We start from the raw sequence: 22,778 nt of genomic DNA, 5'->3' as shown, positions 1-22,778 counted from the left end.
GAATGCTGGTGTAATAAATATTTAGCGATTACAAACATATGAATTGTAGATCAAATTTTATTGAGTATGGAGATAGAAAGGTCAGATACTTCCATACCAAATGCATTTGACTTTTCATATATAATAGACTCAACATACTTAGCTCTGGTTTGGCTGCTCTCATGTAAAACTTGAGTTCTGAAAATAATGGTCCATTGGTACTGGGTTCCTAGAAATAGAAGGGGACAAAAAGCAGATTGGTCCCTTAGTCTATGCACCATTGAAATCTTAGCATTTTGCCTGACAGATCCATTACATCTTGCAAGGAAAACAACTATGTAACTATATTATATTTAATATTGTGATGAATGTATGACAGCCATATTTTATTGCAGTAATGTTATTAAAACCTGGGTTAAAGGTGCATAGACAGTATATCTGCTAAAGCGGTTATTAAGGGGTCGTAAAGTGAGAGAATCATTGATTTTGCAGATGAAGTGCTCTGCTAATAGAATATTGTTTATGTTTAAAGGACAACGGAGACAGATAATTTATGAGGGGTATTGTGTTTGATCCTGGCTAAACAGGACATGGGGCATCTTGTGGGAGGAGACAGAATACGTTATGCTTTGGGTACATATGATGTAATTAAGGGGAGGAGCTAGGTCTGTCCAAAAAGTCAGTTCTTCCTAGGATATTTATCTGAATTGAGATGTTTCAGTTTTAGTCCTGAAAGGTTCTCTCTCCAAAGATTCTGCACAGAGAAAAGCAAGTAGAAACATGGTTGTTAACTTTACTCATGAGCGGTATTTGGACTACACTGGCTTGCTAATACAAAGACATGTTGACAAAGTTAAAGTTTCTACTTAACTGTTAACTGTAAATCTATTCCTCTGCTGTTAATGCGGTTAATTCTGTTTTTAAATTAAATTTTATTTTAACATAAAAGATACCTATGAGTTAACATTATCACTCCTGTGGTGCAGTAACATTTATTCACAATTTTACCAATTGAAAATAGTTGTGTTCTTGTCTGGACCCTTAACACTATTAACACAGTAAAATATCTCAAAATACTTCAGCAGAGTATTAACAAACAAAATTCAACATTGACTTAATATGTGGCTCAGACAACTAAAAGATTGGTCAAAGAGATGGGCTTTAAAAACCATCTTAAAGGAAAGAGTGGGAGAGTGACAGAGTTTTATGGAGGGAATTGCTGAGCTCAGGGCCTCAGCAGCTGTGCTGTGAAGGCCAGAATTAGAAGAATTTTCTCAGAGGATGGGTATGATTTAAGGACACTGCAATGAAATATATATATTTTTAATTCATTTACTGGCGTCACTGGTGATGCCAGCATTTATTGCCCATTCCTAGTTGCCCTTCAGAGGGTGGTGGTGAGTTGCCTTCTTGAACTGCTGCAGTCCTGGAGATGTAGGCATACCCACTGTGCTGTTAGGGAGAGTTCCAATATTTTGCCCCAGCGACAGCGAATACATTTCCAAGTCAGGATGGTGAGTGACTTGGAGGGGAACCTTCAGCTGGTGGGGTTCCCAGGTATCTGCTGCTCTTGTCCTTCTAGATGGTAGTGGTTGTGGGGTTGGAACGTGTTGTCCAAGTAACCTTGGTGATGCAGCGTATCTTGTAGATGGTACACACAGCTGCCACTGTTCGTCTGTGGTGGAGGGTTTGAATGTTTTTTTGTGGAAAGGGGAGCAATTAAGCGGGCTGCTTTGTCCTGGTGTTGAACTTCTTGTGTTGTTAGAGCAAGTGGAGTGTATTCCATTACACTCCCGAATTGTGACTTGTAGATGGACAGGCTTTTGGGGGACAGGAGGGGAGTTACTCGTCGTAGGATTCCTAGCCTTTGACCTGCCCTGGTAGCCACAGTATTAATGTGGCTAGTCCAGTTCAGTTTCTGATCAATGGTAACCCCCAGGATGTTGATTGTGGGGGATTAAGTGATGGCAATGCCATTGAATGTCATGGGGCGGTGGTTAGATCCTCTCCTGTAAGAGATGGTCATTGCCTGGCACTTGTGTGGCATGAATGAAACTTGCCACTTTGTCAGCCCAAGCCTGGATATTGTCCAGATCTTGCTGCATTTGGACATGGACTGCTTCATTATCTGGGGAGTCGCGAATGGTGAACATTGTGCAGTCATCTGCAAACATCCCCACTTCTGACCTTATGATGGAAGGGAGGTCATTGATGAAGCAGCTGAAGATGGTTGGGCCTAGGACATTACCCTGAGGAACCCCTGCAGTGATGTCCTGGAGTTGAGATGATTGACCGCCAACCACCACAACCATCTTCCTTTGTGCCAGGTATGACTCCAACCAGAGGAGAGATTTCCCCGATTCCCATGGATTCCAATTTAGCTTAGGGTGCTTGATGCTACACTCGGTCAAATGCTGCCTTGATGTCAAGGCCAATCACTCTCACCTCACCTCTGGCATTCAGCTCTTTTGTCCATGTTTGAATCAAGGCTGTAATGAGGTCAGGAGCTGAGTAGCCCTGGCAGAACCCAAACTGAGCATATGTGAGCAGGTTATTGTTGAGTAAGTGCCGCTTGATCGCACTGTTGATGACTCTTTCCATCACTTTGCTGATGGAGAGTAGACGGTTAGGGCAGTAATTGGCTGGGTTGAATTTGTCCTGTTTCTTGTGTACAGGACACTGTACACAAGGTACTGGGCAATTTTCCACATTGCCGGGTAGATGCCAGTGTTGTAGCTGTACTGGAACAACTTTGCTAGAATCATAGAATTTACAGTGAAGCAAGACGACATTCGGCCCATCGTGTCTGCCCCAGCCCTTGGAAAGAGCACCCTATCCAAGGCCACACCTCCACCCTATCCCCGGAACCCAGTAACCCCATCTATCCTTTTGTTTTGGACACTAAGGGTCATTTAGCATGGCCAATCCACCTATTGGGTGCACATCTTGGGACTGTGGGAGAAAACCTGAGCACCTGGAGGAAACCCAAGCAGATACAGGGAGAAAGTGCAGACTCCGCACAGACAGTGACCCAAGCCGGGAATCGAAACTGGGACCCTGGAGCTGTGAAACAACAGTGCTAACAACCGTGCTACTGTGCGACAAGTCCTGCAGCATCTCTTCAGTACTATTGCTGGGATAGTGTCAGGGCCCATAGCCTTTGCAGTATCCAGTGCCTTCAGCTGTTTCTTGATATCACGTGGAGTGATTCGTATTGGCTGAAGACTGACATCTGTGATCCTGGGTACCTCTTGAGGAGACCACGATGGATCATCCACTCGCACTTCTTGTTGAAGATTGTTGCGAATGCCTCAGCCTAGTCTTTCGCACATGTGTGCTGGGCTCCTCCATCAATGAGGATGGAGATATTTGTGCAGCCTCCTCCTCCAGTGAGTTATTTAATTGTCCATTGTCCACCACTATTCACGGTTGGTTGTGGCAAGACTACAGAGCATAGATCTGATGTGTTTTTTGTGGAATCGCTTAGCTCTCTCGTGCTGCTTATGCTGTTTGGTACACAAGTATTCCTGTGTTGTCACTTCACCAAGCAGACACCTCATTTTTCAGTATGCCTGATGTTGCTCCTGGCATGCTCTCCTGCACTGTTCATTAACCAGGGTTGACCCCCTGGCTTGGTGGTAATGGTAGAGTGGGGGATATGCCAGGCCATGAGGTTGCAGATTGTGGTTGAATATAATTCTGCAGCCGCTGAAAATAAATCTCTCATCCCCTAGCATTGAAAGCGTGCATAATCCTTGAATAAGGACATTTCTCTGTCACCATGGATATTGAGTAATACATTGAAGTGGGGAGCTCAGTCGGGCAGGGTAGTTAGGCATCGGGGTCTGAAATTGGTTGAACAGGCAGACTGGGAATGAAGGGAGGGGAAGATTGGGGAATGAATGTAAAGATGGAGAAAATAGCTTCTCCTTTTTTCCCCCCTCAGTTTTCCATCGTCACTTTCTCTTGGGTGGCCTTCCGGTTCTTGGAACGTATCATACAACAGCTGCAGAACAAACTACAAGACTCAATTGCAGGTAGCCTGACCATGATAAAACTCCAACATCATTTGTAGAAGTCACATGATGCCCCCAATCCAACATCACATGCTCAGATGTCATTTGACCCCAAACCTCTCTGTGCCTCCGATCAGAATTAGCAACCTTACTCGATAGTATTGAGCTGCTAACAACTCTATCCAACCTCAACAGATGGTGAAAAGTCCGAGACGGGGATCTTCTGGATATGAATTCCTCTGTAATTTAGCGAGGATCTCTTTTTCTTTAAATTTATTCATGGGATGTGGGCAACACAGGCTAGACCAGCATTTATTGACCATCGCTATTGCTTTTGAGGAGACAGTGGTGATCTGCCTTCTTGAACCACTGCAGTCCATGTGGTATAGGTGTACCCAGTGCTATTAGGGATGGAATTCCAGGACTTTGACCCAGTGACAAGTTAAGGAAAGGCAATACATTTCCAAGCCCCTACCAGGCATTTTGGCCTTACAACAACCACCTCACTCTGTACAGACTGCCACAGAAGAAGATTCCAGGATCAGGACAACCCTCTCCCCAATGTAAAAGGATCCTGGGATGACAAAGAATGAGGAAACCCACCCAATAGAAAATGAACTGAAATCACACGGTGCTAACAAAAGTTCCAGAATTAGGTACAATCCCAAATGAGGGTGAAAAGGAATGCTGCAGGTGACGGTCAATCCCAGAGCATGTTCATCTTATCTAGTCAACTGTACATAATGGCCATTTTTCAAATAATGACCTCCCATAAAGACACCCAAAACGAGTCCCTTCGGTGTCCTTAATTTTCCCGTTTCACTGTAAAGGCAAAGAAAATATAGAAAAGGGAATAATTTTCCAGAACAATGACAGCTGCAGCCGAACCACACAGGTGGGTGATGTAAACTAGATTTGCTCATTGAGTGAGCTGAGCAATGGAGTACATGCTGGTAAAAGGGTCTGAAGCCAGTTGAAAGTGGAAGACTAATCAACTGTATACAGTAAAGTGGAGATTTCGGATTCTCCACTCATTAGAATCCCCACATTATGGTCGATTGTTGACATTTCACTACCAGTTTTCCTTCAAGAACTGTTTTTTTCTTTGAAGTGCCTGTTGCACCTTCTCAGAACTGTTAAATTTATCCATAGAATCCCCTCAGTGCAAAAGAGACCATTCAGTACTAGTCTGCATCAACCCTCTGAAATGGCACCCTCCCTAGGTTCATTCCCCACCCTAGCCCCATAATTTAACCTGCACATCCCTGGACACTAAGGGGCAATTTAGCATGGCCAATCTATCTAACCAGCACATCTTTGGATTGTGGGCGGAAACTAGAAACCCGGGAGGAAATTCCTGCACGGCAGCAGTGGTTACCCATTGTTGTTTCACAGCTCCAGGGTCCCAGGTTAGATTCCTGGCTTGGGTCACTGTCTGTGCGGAGTCTGCACTTTCGCCCCGTGTCTGTGTGGCTTTCCTCCGGGTGAACCGTTTTTCCTCCCACAAGTCCCGAAAGACGTGCTTGTTAGATAATTTGGACATTCTGAATTCTCCTTCTGTGTACCCAAACAGGTGCCGGAATGTGGCGACTCGGGGCTTTTCAGTTAGTTCATTGCAGTGTTAATGGAAGCCTACTTGTGACAAGAATATTAATAAAACAAAACACATAATGGGGGTGAACGTGTAAACTCTACAGGATGGAATCTAGCCCAGGTCCCTGGCTCGGTGAGGCAGCAGTGCCATCCACATACTTATGCAAATAATCTGGCCGTGCATAAATTATACTCATTTTCAAAAAGTGTGTTTATGGGACATGGGCGTCGCTGACTTGGCCAGCATTTATTGCTCATCCCTAGTTGCCCTTGAGAAGATGATGGTGAGTAGCCTTCTTGAACCGCTGCAGTCCCAGAGATGTAGGTACATCGGCAGTGCTGTTAGGGAGTGAGTTCCAGGATTTTGCCTGCTAAAGCCAGATAGTAAACTTGCTTACTCAAAATTTTTTAAAATAAAATTGTTCATTTTCAGATCAGGTCATAAAGCCTTAAAAGTCTTAATGTTTAATTAATGGCCATTTTCACACGGTTTGCAGCATGGTACCTCAAAGCAATCTGGATTGTTAATGTTAACTGGCAAGAAAATGTTCCATTCCAAGGAGAACTTTTTTAAACATATACTTTATTCATAAAATTTGTGAAGGTACATTACAGTACAATTCAACTGTGGCAGTTCACAGTGCAATATAGATCAATTAAGTTAAATACTGTACATGGCATTCAAGGGTGCCTCACTCCATTTACAATGCAGATTACATCTACATTCACGAACACATTTTCTAATAATTATAGACAGAGTTTAACACTGGTTTTACCTCTCACTGTAGTATGGCAGGAAGGCCCTAAACTATGTCCTATCCCCACAGCCTTTGTACCAGCTGCGACAAGCTTCATTGCGTCGCTCAGCACGTAGTCCTGGACATTTGAATGCTCGTCTGCAGCACTGTAGTGGACAGCTCCTGATGCTGGAAATCTAGCAAATGTCAAGCAGACCAAAAAGTGGCTTCAGCTGAGTTGATGAGTCTCTCAGCAGTAGTTGTCATTGTCTGTGTGTGTGGGGACAGTCCAGAATAGTGCTACAGATTTGCTCATGATGAACAATCTCTTTCCAGACATTTTTTTGCTAAGAAAAATTCCAGAATGAGATAGGTAATGATCTCTTTTCCACCACAGCTGCCATCAGAAAGCTCGCATTGGCACTCAGAATCTGGGTGTGCATGAATGGTTTAACGAGGGGGCTGAATGGCCTCCATAGAAACATAGAATCCCTACAGTGCTGAAGGAGGCCATTCGGCCAATCAAGACTGCACTGACCCTCTGAAAGAGCACCCGACCAAGACCCTCTTCCCCCTGCCCTATCCTGGACACTATGGGGCAACTTAGCATGGCTAATCCACCTAAGCTGCACATCTTTGGACTGTGGGAGGAAACCAGAGCACCCGGAGGAAACCCATGCAGACACTGGGAGAAAGTGCAAACTCCATACAGTCACCCAAGGCCGGAATTGAACCTGGGTCCCTGGCGTTGTGAGGCAGCAGTGCTCACCACTGTGCCATCATGCCTCGCACTATAGGGATTCTATGATTATTTTTACCTTAGGGAGGCACGGTAGCATTGTGGTTAGCACTGTTGCTTCACAGCTCCAGGGTCCCAGGTTCGATTCCCAGCTTGGGGTGACCGTGCGGAGTCTGCATGTTCTCCCAGTGTCTGCGTGGGTTTCCTCCGGGTGCTCCGGTTTCTTCCCACAGTCCAAAGATGTGCAGGTTAGGTGGATTGGCCATGCTAAATTGCCCTTCGTGTCCAAAAAGGTTAGGAGGGGTTACTGGGATATGGTGAAGATATAGGATTATGTAGGGATCTCCTTCCAAGGGTTGGTGCAGACTCGATGGGTTGATTGGCCTCCTTCTGCACTGTAAATTCTATGATGTGCTGATCACCACCTCGTCAATTTGTGGTCAAACGTGTTTCTCGACATAAACCATTCTACAAAAGGGCAAGCGGTAAGGCACAGTAGAACTGAATGGTGCATTCCAAGACCTCGAAAAATGACAAGTTAGCACATTAATGCATTTCAATGTATATTCACAAATCAACATAAAAAGGCCCAACTGTGCTTGTACTTACCACTTTAATGACATACGACGCACAATTTCCAACTGTTGCGGCAGAATTTTCACCAGCTGAAACAAAACAAAGTTAAAATATAAATATAATAGTTCCATATAAACCCGCAGGAAAAGTGGCCAAACTGTGATTAACAGAGAAGTGAAAGACCGTATTAGATTAAAGAACGAGGTTTCTAACATTGTCAATAAGAGTAGCAAGCCTGAGGATTAAGAAAATTTTAACGTTCAAAGAACATCCAAGAAATTGATAAAAGGATAGAATATGGTGTAGAAGAGGAAGAGACATAAAACAGATTATTAAAGGTGCTATAGGTATGTAAAAGGGAAGAGATTAGTAAAACTAAATGATAGACCCTTAGAGGCAGAGACAGGAGAAATCATTGTGTGGAATAAGGAAATAAAAGGAAATGTAATAGATAACAAACATTGTCTGCCTTCATGGTAGAAGTTTGAAGATCATAAGACTGGTTATGAGAGATCACATCCAAATGAATCCTTTGTGATCGATTTAGTAATCTAACACTTGAGCCAGTGTCTCAAGTCAGGTCGGGAGGAAGTGGTCGTGCAAGGGAACCGTGGTTTACTAAAGCAGTCGAAACACTTGTCAAGAGGAAGGAGGAGACTTATGTAAAGATGAGGCATGAAGGTTCAGTTAGGGCGCTCGAGAGTTACAAGTTAGCTAGAAAGGACCTAAAGAGAGAGCTAAGAGCCAGGAGGGGACACGAGAAGTCTTTGGCAGGTAGGAACAAGGATAACCCTAAAGTATTCTATAGATATGTCAGGAATAAAAGAATGACTAGGGTAAGAGTAGGGCCAGTCAAGGACAGTAGTGGGAAGTTGTGCTTGGAGTCCGAGGTGATAGGAGCGGTGCTAAATGAATATTTTTCATCAGTATTCACACAGGAAAAAGACAATGTTGTCGAGGAGAATACGGAGATTCAGGCTACTAGACTAGAAGGGTTTGAGGTTCATAAGGAGGTGTTAGCAATTCTGGAAAGTGTGAAAATAGATAAGTCCCCTGGGCCGGATGGGATTTATCCTCGGATTCTCTGGGAAGCTAGGGAGGAGATTGCTGAGCCTTTGGCTTTGATCTTTAAGTCACCTTTGTCTACAGGAATAGTGCCAGAAGACTGGAGGATAGCAAATGTTGTCCCCTTGTTCAAGAAGGGGAGTAGAGACAACCCAGGTAACTATAGACCAGTGAGCCTTACTTCTGTTGTGGGCAAAATCTTGGAAAGGTTTATAAGAGATAGGATGTATAATCATCTGGAAAGGAATAATTTGATTAGAGATAGTCAACACGGTTTTGTGAAGGGTAGGTCGTGCCTCACAAACCTTATTGAGTTCTTTGAGAAGGTGACTAAACAGGTGGATGAGGGTAAAGCAGTTGATGTGGTATCTATGGATTCCAGTAAAGCGTTTGATAAGGTTCCCCACGGTAGGCTACTGCAGAAAATACGGAGGCATGGGATTCAGGGTGATTTAGCAGTTTGGATCAGAAATTGGCTAGCTGGAAGAAGACAAAGGGTGGTGGTTGATGGGAAAGGTTCAGACTGGAGTCCAGTTACTAGTGATATACCACAAGGATCTGTTTTGGGGCCACTGCTGTTTGTCATTTTTATAAATGACCTGGAGGAGGGCATAGAAGGATGGGTGAATAAATTTGCAGATGACACTAAAGTCGGTGGAGTTGTGGACAGTGCGGAAGGATGTTACAAGTTACAGGAGGGACATAGATAATCTGCAGCGCTGGGCTGAGAGGTGGCAAATGGAGTTTAATGCAGAAAAGTGAGGTGATTCATTTTGGAAGGAATAACAGGAAGACTGGGCTAATGGTAAGATTCTTGGCAGTGTGGATGAGCAGAGAGATCTCAGTGTCTATGTACATAGATCCCTGAAAGTTGCCACCCAGGTTGAGAGGGTTGTTAGGAGGGCATACGGTGTGTTATCTTTTATTGGTAGAGGGATTGAGTTTCGGAGCCATGAGGTCATGTTGCAGATGTACAAAACTCTGGTGCGGCAGCATTTGGAGTATTGCGTGCAATTCTGGTCGCCGCATTATAGGAAGGATGTAGAAGCATTCGAAAGGGTGCAGAGGAGATTTACCAGAATGATGCCTGGTATGGAGGGAAGATCTTATGAGGAAAGGCTGAAGGACTTGAGGCTGTTTTCGTTAGAGAGAAGAAGGTTAAGAGGTGACTTAATTGAGGCATACAAGATGATCAGAGGACTGGATAGGGTGGACAGGGAGAGCCTTTTTCCTCGGATGGTGATGTCTAACACGAGGGGACATAGCTTTAAATTGAGGGGAGATAGATATAAGACAGATATATGTCAGAGGTAGGATCTTTACTCAGAGAGTAGTAAGGGCGTGGAATGCCCTGCCTGCAACAGTAGTGGACTCACCAACACTAAGGGCATTCAAATGGTCATTGGATAGACATATGGACGATAAGGGAATAGTGTAGATGGGCTTTAGAGTGGTTTCACAGGTCGGTGCAACATCAATGGCCAAACAGCCTGTACTGTGCGGTAATGTTCTATGTCCTAAGTCGGATGATCTGAGCTAGGCAAACTACAGGAAACCAGCTGATAATTTGTAGTTTAAGCTGGTTAAACTCCAGCAGCATAGGAAGGGGGAAGAAATATTTTGGCCCTTGCCCAGCTTTGTACAGATAATTTGATGTCCCCTCTAAGGAGAGTGCATGAACTCCATATTCTACAATCTGAGATTCTATACATGTAATGCTTCTGTGACGCAACCATATGCCTAACCAAAATAATTAGGCATGCACAAGATTTCACAAATCCAAGTATGCACGACCTAAATGTGCTAGGAGTAATTGCTGAAACAATTTTTTAAAGTTCCAATTGTTCTTCATCTCGTGACAAAAACCTGAAGCAAGTGTAATATAATAAGTATTTCCAGATAACTACCCATGCCTTTTCACCAAACTTGATGCAGTATATGCAATTATATTTGGTACATTTCAACATAAGGGAGGGTTTTAAAAATGTGATTGTTATCAAATGTGATTGACTCCTAATGATAAGTGTGCATTGGTATGTGTTAGGTGAGGTAGTATTTGGGTCAGTTGTGATGTGCTTTATGTTGGAGAAGCCGGATGACGATCTCTGAATATCTGTGCGATTTAATGGAGTCCTTTGGGATTATACTCTTACAATACTCATCGCTTAGGAAAGGAGAAAGGAACATGTGGGGAAAAAGAGGAGCTCCTTCAACTTTAAATTTTCATGTAATCTAAAACCAAATCACACGGTAGCACAAGTGGATAGCACTGTGGCTTCACAGCGCCAGGGTCCCAGGTTCGATTCCCTGCTGGGTCACTGTCTGTGTGGCGTTTGCACGTTCTCCCCGTATCTGCATGGGTTTACTCCGCTTGCTCCGGTTTCCTCACACAGTCCAAAATCGTGCAGGTTAGGTGAATTGGCCATGCTAAATTTCCCTTCGTGTCCAAAAAGGTTAGGAGGGGTTATTGGGTTACAGGGATAGGGTGGAAGTGAGGGCTTAAGTAGGTCGGTGCAGACTCGATGGGCCAAATGGCCTCCTTCTGCACTGTATGTTCTATACTCTATACTAATACAAATAATAATTCTTCTAAAAATGCACATGTAATAATATGTTAATGCCTAAAGAAATGGAGAAACATTCCCTTAAATTATGAGGAAATTATGATTTGAATCAGAAACTGGTTTTCCCCATCTCTCCGACATTCCGACTTGTAGAGCTGGCACCCCCTTCATCTTTAACCTGAACTCCCAGGGAACTAAAAAAGGAATCAATATGCAAATTACACAAGTACGTACATTGCAAATTAACAAAAGAAAATTCAGAAAAATTAATCAATTTATTCCGATTCGGAGTAAGATGATAACTTTCCGAGCAAGTTCCATACCATCATGATAAGTCTTCCTCCTTTGCAAGTTTGCTGATCACACATTGTGGAGCTGGAGTATGCAGAGCAAGATAAACAAATAGCTAAGCTTTGAAATTTGATATGCATCTCCTTTTCTATGTCCACAATTTAATGATGTTTTCTATTTGAGTGATCCTGGCTAGTTTCTCAATCTGGAAACAATATAGTTATTTTCATTCAGAACTTTAAGATATAAAATATATTATAAATTAAATATACATTTTATTTGCAAATCAATGACAAAATCAGAAATTCAGCCCTGGTATCCAACTCCACATTCAGTTACCTTTTGATGTATTATTTTGGCACATGGCACTGGTGGTTTCTTTCCTTTCCTAAAGGCACAAATATGAGCTGCGGTTCCAGCAGTTCTCTGATGCCTAATCCAATCGTCATGAGTTAAGATCCCACAGGGATCTTAAAGGACTTCTTAGTTCTGGGAGTCATCAATGCCTATCTGCCTAATCATAAATTGAATCCAAAAGCATTTTCCCACAACTGCACCTCCTACTTCAATCATATTTCTTTACAGTGTTATATACACACTCACAAGCCTCCAAGCTGATACCTGTTTATTTCTCATCCAAATGGAATCGGATTTATTTACTTCTTTATTAATTAAACTAATTCTAAGCAGGAATCAAATTCAAACCAAACAGACAAGATAATTGAATTCACAATTTCTTTAAACTTTAAAAATACAATTGCTGTAATTCTAAATTGCTGTTAGCTTGGCATTCTAATTATTTTAGTACTGTGGTCAACTTACATTAATTACATCATTTTAAAAACAGAGGAGACACAAAAACATGAACCAAGGAACCAGCACATCAAACTACTCCTTGATTAATTGCAAAAGATTGCATAATTGTATAACCTACTTAACTGCAGAATGTGTTTCAGGGTCCTGGAAAACACGATTAATGAAATGTACTACTTTTAAGTAGTCAGCTAGTTAGTTAAATTATATGTTAATGTTTAAAGTGTAAAATGTTTATCAATGTATTATACCAGTTCACAACATTTACAAGTTCAAAAGGGACTCAAAGAAAGGAAGTGACTCATTAAGATTGGCATATTGTTTAAGTGCAGAAGTATATGCAGTCATTTAGCAGAATAGGCACACCCATCAGCTCCACTCAAAGTTTGCATTATACTTCATCTGGAAGATTATCCAAAGAACTCTCCAAGGTGCTTACAATGATCATCATTTCACTACTTTCTAAAATCATTTTTCAGCCCTTTTCTCAGCAAGGAAAGCTTAATATCCAGCACAGAATTACGTGTGAATGAATGCTTGCAAAAATATATTGCCAGCTCCAAAACTCTCAGCTGAGACACAATGCACTGACAAACAAAGCTACTCTTTTCCTTCATTTGGAATTTGCAGCAAGGCCACCTCAAGAATAGAAGGTATTTACCATATCAGAGTTGAGGGGTATTTTTTATATCCATCCCTGCAATGCCATCTGAAATTTGTTTCTATCAAGATTAAAAGCTCAGCTCTCAAGAACAATTTCAGGTTGGTGTGGAAATTGACACCCTTGCTCAGTTTCAATTTCCAAAGGGCAATTTCCCTGCTCCCAGACCCTGAGAGAATTTTTCCAACTCGGAGTTTAGAGTTGGAGACTTTGGACGGTTCCGCAGTATTCACCTGGATTGTTGCCCAGGAAATATTAAAACCCAGATAGATTAAAACCCAGTCCTGGGTAACTACAGAACCAACCTCCCCCAATCATTCACACGGACTCTGCCAACTCCCCCTCCAACCCAACTACCCCTTACAACACCCCCTCATTACCTCATTAATCCCCGACCCAAACAATGACCCCACTTTGACCTCCAAATATCCTCCACCCCTTCTTCTGTCTAGGCCCATTGTTATTTCCTTTTATTATACTCCTGTGCCTCAAGGCATCTCTCAGAGGTTTATGTTGAACTGTGCTATTGACATACCAAAAGGGAATGGCTAACACGGGAAAAAAATGATACAATCTAGGATATTCCTGGCATGAACTTCAGAAAACTGCCATTTATCAACTGCACAATAAGTCACTTAAAATATTCTCTGTAGGATACTACTTAATCCCATTCATGGTGGAATTCACTTGTATCTATCACTCCTGAACTATAGTCTTCTAACATCAGAAACTGACTTTACAATTATCAAACTGAGAGCAGTTAAACCTTAGGTTTCAGGTGTTTTAGACAAATCAGCCCGACAGTTAGTACAACAATCCCACATGATAATCACTCTAAGTCCATGAGTCTGTGGTCTGTATTTACCCAGGTATAGGAGGCCAAATCCACCCTTCCCGATTGGCTTCCCAATTTTCCATTGCTTTTTTGCAGTGTCAGTCAGCACTTCTCCTGGTTTAAGTTCCTCTGCCATTTTTCTCTTCGGTGGAGCTCTTGTTCTGACAGCTGCAGGACGTTTGGGAGGCATCTAAAATTTTAAAAATACATCTTGTGAAATAAAGAATACTTAAATGTAAGGGAATAATTAATACAATTTCAATTCCTTACAGCAGAAGTGGAGATGCTGAGAGTTGCCACAATAAATCCTCAAGCAGTAAGTTTGTCAGCAATACTTCAAGAAATTCTAATACAAGGGGTTTTCTGTATACTTAATCAGAAACCATTTCTAGGCCAAGACGCAATTTACTCCCAGGCAGGTCCCTAAGACAGACAAGTTAATTACCAACAGATAGCACATGGGCATCTCAGAACATGTTGATTTGCTAGTTACACCTCCAGCCTGAGTTGTTACTCTCCATCACATCCTAATTGGGGAATGAAACAAAACCAAATACATTCTTTAAGGATTTGTAAATAAGCGCCTCTACCCAATAGAATACGGCACAAGAAAAGTTGGCATTTATACAGTCCCTTTCTCAGCCACAGGACATTCCAAAGTGCTTCACAACCAACATATTACTTCTCCAGTGTGGTGACGGTGTCGAATGTCGGCAGTACGGCAACCAATTTTCATGCAGCGAGGTTCCACAAGAAGAACTGAGCAGATAACCTGTTGCATTTCCGTACGAGACCCAATGTCCTTACCCCACTGAATTGATTTCTTCCTATCTTGACATCCCACCCCTCCTTGTAGTCTCTTCCCACACCTCTGCCACCAACAACTTCCAGTTTCTGGGTCCTAACCACCTCCTTTTCACCATGGAGGTCAAATCACTCTGCATTTCCACCCCCCATCAATACAGCCCAAGGATTTGCTGTTTCTTCTTTGAACTGAGGCTCAATCAGTCTCCATTCACCACCATTGTTCTCCTATGCCGAGTTGAACATTTACCATTGTTCTCCTATGCCTGGTTGAACTTGTTCTCACATTAAATAGCTTCTATTACTCCACTCATTTTCTCCACATAAAAGCTGTTGCTATGGGAACCCATTTGGGTCCTACCCGTGCCTGCTTTTTCATGAGATACAGAGAACATTTTGAGCTCCAATCCTCCTCAGCTCTCCTTCCCCACTTTAACGAACGCTTCAATGTTCGTTAGCTTTTGCATTGAACTGGAAAATGAATTGCATTGTTCCAATTTCCACTTTCCCTTCATCTTTATATCATCCATCTTTGATCGTCCACCTAAGACCTCAACTTCTCAGGGTGAGCAGAACTGTGGGCATTGAAACAAACATGGTTGAGGGAGCCATCAACAGTGGTTTGGTGAAATCCTGTTGAGCTGTGGACAAGCTATAACATCCACTGTAACCCCAAATTACTCACACCTGCATGCTGAAAGGACATTATTTTAGTCTCCTAGATTCTGCGTCACATCTGTTCAGTTGCTGGCATCTTCCATACAAGTGCCCCCAATATGTTATCCTTTTCGTTCAACCGAGGATTCCACCAAAGTACACTTGATGACTCCCTCAACCATGTTTGTTTCAATGCTCACAGTTCTGCTCTCACCCTTCCCTCTCCCAGAATCACAAAAGGGTCTGTGATGCCCTTACTTGCCATCCACATTCAACAGATCATCCTCTGCCATTTCTTTCACACCAAGTTTCTTTCACTCCTCGGCTTTCAGCATTACGAATGGCTGTTTCACTCTACAATACCCTGGCCCACTTTGCAATCTATACAACAGCCCTTCCCCTCCAATGCAAGCCTAGGAGGAGCAACATCAACCATCTGCCTCCTCCCTTCCCAACATCCAGGGCCCAGAACACTTTGCAGGTGAAACAGCGATTTACTTTTACTTTCCATTTGAGTATTGCTGAAAGAGACATGTTTTGTTGAAGCTTTTCATCTTGCATTCATCAGGACAATTCGCAAGAATATCAATTAACTGCCAAGCATAGTTTGAAAGTTAAACCAGACAGCTTGGCTGATTGGTCAAGGCATTGCCCTGAGGAATGAACCAGCAGATGGCGGGCACTTAGTTTGTTTAGCTGAAACAGGCATAACGTGAAATTTCAAACAATGCTAGACAGTAACTGTCAGTCACCATCAACTGGTGCATTCTCCATGGTAACGCCTCTACCAGAATCCACTTACCAACCAATTAACACTCTCTTCAACGAGTGGTTGGCTCGTTGGTCTAGTGGTATGATTCTCGCTTACGGGTTTCCATTCCTATAAAATGCGAGAGGTCCCAGGTTCAAAGCCCGGACAATCCCTGCAAAGCACATTTTATCCCAGTCTCTGTGGCGCAATGGGTTAGTGCATTCGGTTGTTAACTGAAAGGTTGGTGGTTCGCAACCACTCAGGGACGGTGTTTTCTCTTAGGTTTTGCGGTGGCATGGTAGCACAGTGGTTAGCACTCTTGCTTCACAGCTCCACGTTCCCAGGTTCGGTTTCTGGCTTGGGTCACTGTCTGTGTAGAGTCTACACGTTCTCCCAGTGTCTGCGTGGGTTTCCTTTGGGTGCTCCAGTTTCTTCCCACAAGTCCCGAAAGACGTGCTGTTAGGTCATTTGGACATTCGGAGTTCTCCCTGTGTACCCGAACAGGTGCCGGAGTGTGGTGACGAGGGGCTATTCACAGTAACTTTATTGCAGTGTTAATGTAAGCCTACCTGTGACAATTATAAAGATTATAGATTATCTCTTCATTAAGTTGAAATTTGTCGTTTCCCTTGACATTGGTGTTCTTGCAAGCTGTCCTGATAAGTGCGAAGTCTTACAACACCAGGTTAAAGTCCAACAGGTTTGTTTCGATGTCACTAGCTTTCAGAGCGCTGCTCCTTCCTCAGGTGAATGAAGAGGTCTGTTCCAGAAACACATATATAGACAAATTCAAAGATGCCAAACAATGCTAGGAATGCGAGCATTAGCAGGTGATTAAATCTTTACAGATCCAGAGATGGGGTAACCCCAGGTTAAAGAGGTGTGAATTGTACCAAGCCAGGACAGTTGGTAGGATTTTGCAGGCCAGATGGTGGGGGATGAATGTAATGCGACATGAATCCCAGGTCCCGGTTGAGGCCGCACTCATGTGTGCGGAACTTGGCTATAGGTTTCTGCTCGGCGATTCTGCGTTGTCGCGGGTCCTGAAGGCCACCTTGGAGAACGTTTACCCGGAGATCAGAGGCTGAATGCCCTTGACTGCTGAAGTGTTCCCCGACTGGAAGGGAACATTCCTGCCTGGTGATTGTTGCGCGATGTTCGTTCATTCGTTGTTGCAGCGTCTGCATGGTCTCGCCAATGTACCACGCTTCGGGACATCCTTTCCTGCAGCGTATGAGGTAGACAACGTTGGCCGAGTCGCACGAGTATGTACCGCGTACCTGGTGGGTGGTGTTCTCACGTGTAATAGTGGTATCCATGTCGATGATCTGGCACGTCTTGCAGAGATTGCTATGACAGGGTTGTGTGGTGTCGTGGTCACTGTTCTGAAGACTGGGCAGTTTGCTGCAAACAATGGTTCGTTTGAGGTTGCGCGGTTGTTTGAAGGCAAGTAGTGGGGGTGTGGGGATGACCTTGGCAAGATGTTCATCGTCATCAATGACGTGTTGAAGGCTGTGAAGAAGATGATGTAGTTTCTCCGCTCCGGGGAAGTACTGGACGACGAAGGGTATTCTGTCGGTTGTGTCCCATGTTTGTCTTCTGAGGAGGTCGGTCCGGTTTTTCGCTGTGGCGTGTTGGAACTGTCGATCGATGAGTCGAGTGCCATATCCCGTTCGTACGAGGGCATCTTTCAACGTCTGTAGATGTCTGTTACGCTCCTCCTCGTCTGAGCAGATCCTGTGTATACGGAGCGCTTGTCCATAGGGGATGGCTTCTTTAATCTGTTTAGGGTGGAAGCTGGAGAAGTGGAGCATCACGAGGTTATCCGTGGGTTTGCGGTAAAGCGAAGTGCTGAGGTGACTGTCCTTGATGGAGACGAGTGTGTCCAAGAATGCAACTGATTTTGGAGAGTAGTCCATGGTGAGTCTGATGGTTGGATGGAACTTATTAATGTCATCGTGTAGTCGCATTCCTAGCATTGTTTGGCATCTTTGAATTTGTCTATATATGTGTTTCTGGAACAGACCTCTTCATTCACCTGAGGAAGGAGCAGCGCTCCGAAAGCTAGTGACATCGAAACAAACCTGTTGGACTTTAACCTGGTGTTGTAAGATTTCGTACTGTGCTCACCCCAGTCCAACGCCGGCATCTCCACGTCCTGATAAGTGCAAGACAAAAAGCTGCGACAAAAAATATCTCTTCCCTCCCCCATCCACAACAATCGTCAAGTTACGTACAACCAAATGACTATACTTTCAATTTACAATACCGTATTTGTTGCTCAGAATGCCTTTTCTTTCACATTGAGAAGAGCAAACACCGATTGAGTGTCCACTTTGCAGAAAACCTCGGTTTAAAGAAAAGTACAGCACAGCAACAGGCCCTTTGGCCCTCCAAGCCTGCGCCGACCATGCTGCCCATCTAACCTAAAACCTTCTACACTTCCGGGGTCCGTATCCCCCTATTCCCATCTTATTCATGTATTTGTCAAATCACCCCTTAAACGTTGCCATCATACCTGCTTCCACCACCTCCTCCAGCAGAGTGTTCCAGGCATCCACTACCCTCTGTGTAAAAATAATTCTCTTGCACATCTTCTCCAAACTTTGCCCCTCGCACCTTAAACCTATGTCCCGTAGTAATTAACTCTTCCACCCTGGGTAAAAGCTTCTGACAATCCACTCTGTCCATGCCCTCATAATTTTGTAGACTTCTATCAGGTCGCCCCTCAAGCTCCATCGTTCCAGTGAGAACAAATTAATTAAACAGGCAGAGTTCCGACGGTACTATTCATCTACTCCTTTTTTTCCCCCTTTACAGACATTGCTGGTGTGACAGGTTCACCATATTGTGGCTAACAATCAAGCTGTGGCCTCTGAACAGTTTCACTCTTTTCCTTGGCTACATTTTTATCCGTCACATTTTTCTATCCATTATTTTTTTGTTTAGTCCAAGCGTAACACCAAGCTTTCTTTTTGTCACTTTAAATTCATCGCCCATCTGTCTTCATCCTGCTGCACCGTTCCAATGAAGTTCAATGAAAGCTCAAGGAAGACCGCCTCATCTTTTGACTGTAACCTCTGCTCCCACTTTATCAGCTCTTGGGAATGATTTTACTAAATCCCATTTACACTTATTCTTGGACACATCTTTTGATTGCAATTTGCCAGTTACTATCTCCTTTTGCCTCATACTATCATCGCTTTCATCATTTAATCTCCTCTGGTATCCACGATATCGCAGACCTTCTCTTTGGTATTTCCCCCTCCTCCTTTTCTTACTTCCGCCCTTCCTTAAAACCCGCCTCAAACATTTTCCAGTTCTTACGAAAAGTTATCAACCCAAAATTCTAGCACCGTTCCTCACTCAGAGATGTAACCTACCTTGAGCATTTCCAACATTTTCAGGTTTTATTTCAGGTTTCCAACATATTTTACTTTTGCAACCTCTTGCAGCGTATTGGTTGATCAGTGTCAATGTCAAATGCCTTCCTGCAATCTACTGTCCCTTCCCTAACTAGAATCGCCCAAAGTGGTCCAATATACTAATCAAGTATGATTTGCACTGCAAAATCAACGGTGATATTCTGGGCTTAGCTCATGCTCAAGTTGATTATTTACATTGTTCCTCAAAATTTTCAAACAATTTCCTAATAGCGAATGCAATGCTCACAGGTCTACAATTTTTATGATTCCCAAGTGAAGATTTTGTGAAAATTGGAGTCACTTTCATAATTATGATCCCCTGGGATTTGGTCAGGTGCAGTAAACTTAGAAATCTATTGGAAAGGTGACTCACAATCATTTGTGGCAAATTATTCATAACAGAATTAAAATAGTCAGAATCAACCACCTATAGCATCAACAATCTCCCCAATATGTCCTCTTCTATGATTTTAAAGTATTTCAATCTACATTCACTTGTACATTGCACCTCCAATTGTGGCATTTCTCCCATGTTCATGAACACTTGAAAATAACCAGTGTCCTTCACCTTTCTTAGACACCACTTCCCAGCTAACATATTTGCGTGCACAGTAAGAAGTCTTACAACGCCAGGTTAAAGTCCAACAGGTTTGTTTCAAATCACTAGCTTTCGGAGCACTGCTCCTTCCTCAGGTGAATGCACATCATTACTCTAATATCACTCCTCTGCTCACCATCACTCTGATATCACTCCCTTGCTCACAATCATTCTGATATCACTCCCTTGCTCACTATCACTGATATCACTCCACTGCTCACAATCATTCTGATATCACTCCACTGCTCACCATCACTCTGATATCACTCCCTTGCTCACAATCGTTCTGATATCACTCCCTTGCTCACAATCATTCTGATATCACTCCCTTGCTCACATTCCGTACGCCACCACATCTAAGCACCATTCAACATTGTTTCCCTTTCTTCATGATTTATTTTTCTGGCCCTAATCAGTTCCTTAGCATTCCTCAGCAAATGGTCATCATCTCCCTGTGCTGTTCCTTTCTTGAACATTGAAAACATTTTATATGCGTTGTGCCCAAAATGGCATTCAAAGAGTTTGTTAGTAAGCCAGACTAGCCTTAGTCTTTTATTCTATCCCTGACCCATTTCAGTGATAAATACCTTTTGTATTTTATAACGTTTCCTTTCAAAAACTATTCAACTTTCCTTCAATAACATAGTCTTCGAGTATCTCTTCCCATTTTACCATTCCCATGCATTACAGTACACTTTTAATGAGTTTTTTTTAAAGTTAGCTTTTTATTCCCTCTAAACAATCTTGCCTTTTTGTTAGAAGATTGCGGGTTCAGGTCACACTCCAGAGACTTAAACTGATAACGTGGCGTTTCTGGGTGCCGCTGTCGTTTGAAGGTGTTAAATCGACCCCGTCTTCCCTTTCAGGTGAATGTATAAGATGCCAAGGCACTATTCAAAGAGTAGGAAGGGTTATTTTGGTGTCCGATACAACATTCATCCCTTAAATAACAAAGCCAATAAATGGTCTGGTCACTTATTACATTGCTGTTCATTAAACCTTGTTATGTGCGAATTGACTATCATGTTTCATACAGGCCAATGACCACAAGATTATAAAAAATAAGAGTGAGCCATTAGACCCATTGAGCCTGTTCGGTCATTCAATATCATGGCTGATCTGATTATAGCCGTAACTCCATTTTCCTGCCTGGACCTCATAACTCTCTTGTCAATCGAAAATCTCAAATATATTCAATTACCCACCCTCAACTGCTTGCTGGGAAAGAGATTTCTAAAGAGCCTCTAAGAGAAATTCTCGTCTCCGACAAGTATGTGAGACACCTTTGTGTCCCCTCGTTTGAGGTTCCCCCAAGAGAGGAAAGAACCCCCCCCACACCCTCATTCTAGATTCCCCATGAGAGGAAAGATTTCCCCCCAACCCCGTCATTCTAGGCACCCCGCCCCCATGGGGGAAAAAGATCACCCCCCACAGCATCTACCCTGTCAAGCCCCCTCGCTCCATTTAAATCATTCTCTATTCCCATTCTTCCTGCCAAAGTGGACAACCTCATATTTTCCTACATTATATTCCATCTACCAAATTTTTGTCTACTCACTTAACCCATCTACATTCCTTTGCAGATTCCTTTGTATGCCCTCATAATTTGCTTTTCTATCTTTCTACGTATCAACAAATTTGTATCATCGGCCACAATGTCACCTTGTCCAAGTCGATCAAGATAGAGCAGTAATAGATGCCCTGACACTAATTGCTGCAGCTCTCCATTAGTGAACCGCCAACTGAAAATTATCCATTTATCCCAACTCTCCGCTTCCCATTAGTTCGTCAATAATCCTCTATTTATGCGAATATACCACCCCTAAATTCATGAAGGTTCGCCTTCTCAACTTTGCCCCCCGCCCAAGGTGCTGTGATACTCACCACCAGTCAGCTCTTCCCCCCTCAAAGGGGAAAGCAGCCTATGGTCAGCTGGGACTACAGCGACTTTACCTTAAAACCTTGATCTCTTAACTTCTGCAGTAACGTTTTATCTGGCATTCTACTGAATGGCTGTTGGAAATGCAAAAGCAGTACATCTACTGGATCCCTTTTATCCACCCCGCCTACTATATCCTCCAAGAACGCTAATAGATTTGTCAAACATGACTACACTTAAAAAGTGATCCTTTGGACGTTGAAAAGCACATTATAAACACAAAATGTATTCCTTATTTTTTTGTCTAACCTGAATATCTCTACATTATATTTACTAAATGTTCCTTCACACTTTCTGTCTGTACCATTGCTCCCAGGTGTCAGCGGGGACTCAGTGGCAGAGCTCTCACCTAAAGTCAGAATGTTCAACCTACTGTCTGTAATATTATTCCTAGGTGTCAGCGAGGACTCAATGGCAGAGCTCTCTCACCACAAGAGTCAAAATGTTCGGGGTTCAAGTCTCATTTCAGAAACCTGCATACAAAATCTATGCTGCTTCGCCACTGCAATATCAGAAGTGCTGTTTTTCGGATGAGGTATTAAAGGCATGCCCCATCTGCCCTCTCAAGTAGATGGAAAAGATTATATGAAACCATCTTGAAAAGCAGGGAGGTATCCCCAGAGTCCTGCCTGCTATTCTGTTTTCGGCACTGGCCGTTATTCCGGAAACAAAAATCACCACAAAAAATACCTGGCCTTTATCATACGATTGTTTATGGGGCCTTTTGTGTATGCA

At 43.1% G+C, this 22,778-nt stretch overlaps 1 protein-coding gene across 6 annotated transcripts in view; it reads right to left on the bottom strand.

The window, feature by feature from the left end:
- Nucleotides 1-22,778, bottom strand: part of vrk1 (VRK serine/threonine kinase 1) — a 105,229-nt gene that overhangs the window by 68,751 nt on the left and 13,700 nt on the right. For 4 of the 6 annotated variants that reach the window (XR_011938503.1, XM_072492920.1, XM_072492930.1 and 1 more), the window contains exons 2-4: nt 13,900-14,059; nt 7,674-7,729; nt 139-208 (exon numbers count right to left, since the gene is read on the bottom strand). Coding sequence is in view for 5 of the 6 variants with exons in the window: in XM_072492920.1 (XP_072349021.1) it covers nt 139-208; nt 7,674-7,729; nt 13,900-14,059 (286 nt within the window). In the remaining variant the exon portion in view is untranslated. Of the gene's footprint in view, nt 1-138; nt 209-7,673; nt 7,730-13,899; nt 14,060-20,852; nt 20,995-22,778 lie in introns of all 6 variants that reach the window. The other 2 variants (XM_072492905.1, XM_072492897.1) reach the window with 1 other exon arrangement.

Source organism: Scyliorhinus torazame, chromosome 2 (genome assembly GCF_047496885.1).
Source record: "Scyliorhinus torazame isolate Kashiwa2021f chromosome 2, sScyTor2.1, whole genome shotgun sequence".
Classification (NCBI taxonomy): domain Eukaryota; kingdom Metazoa; phylum Chordata; class Chondrichthyes; order Carcharhiniformes; family Scyliorhinidae; genus Scyliorhinus; species Scyliorhinus torazame.
The sequence above is the reverse complement of the archived record's forward strand: the minus strand, read 5'-3'. Positions and strand labels throughout refer to the sequence as shown.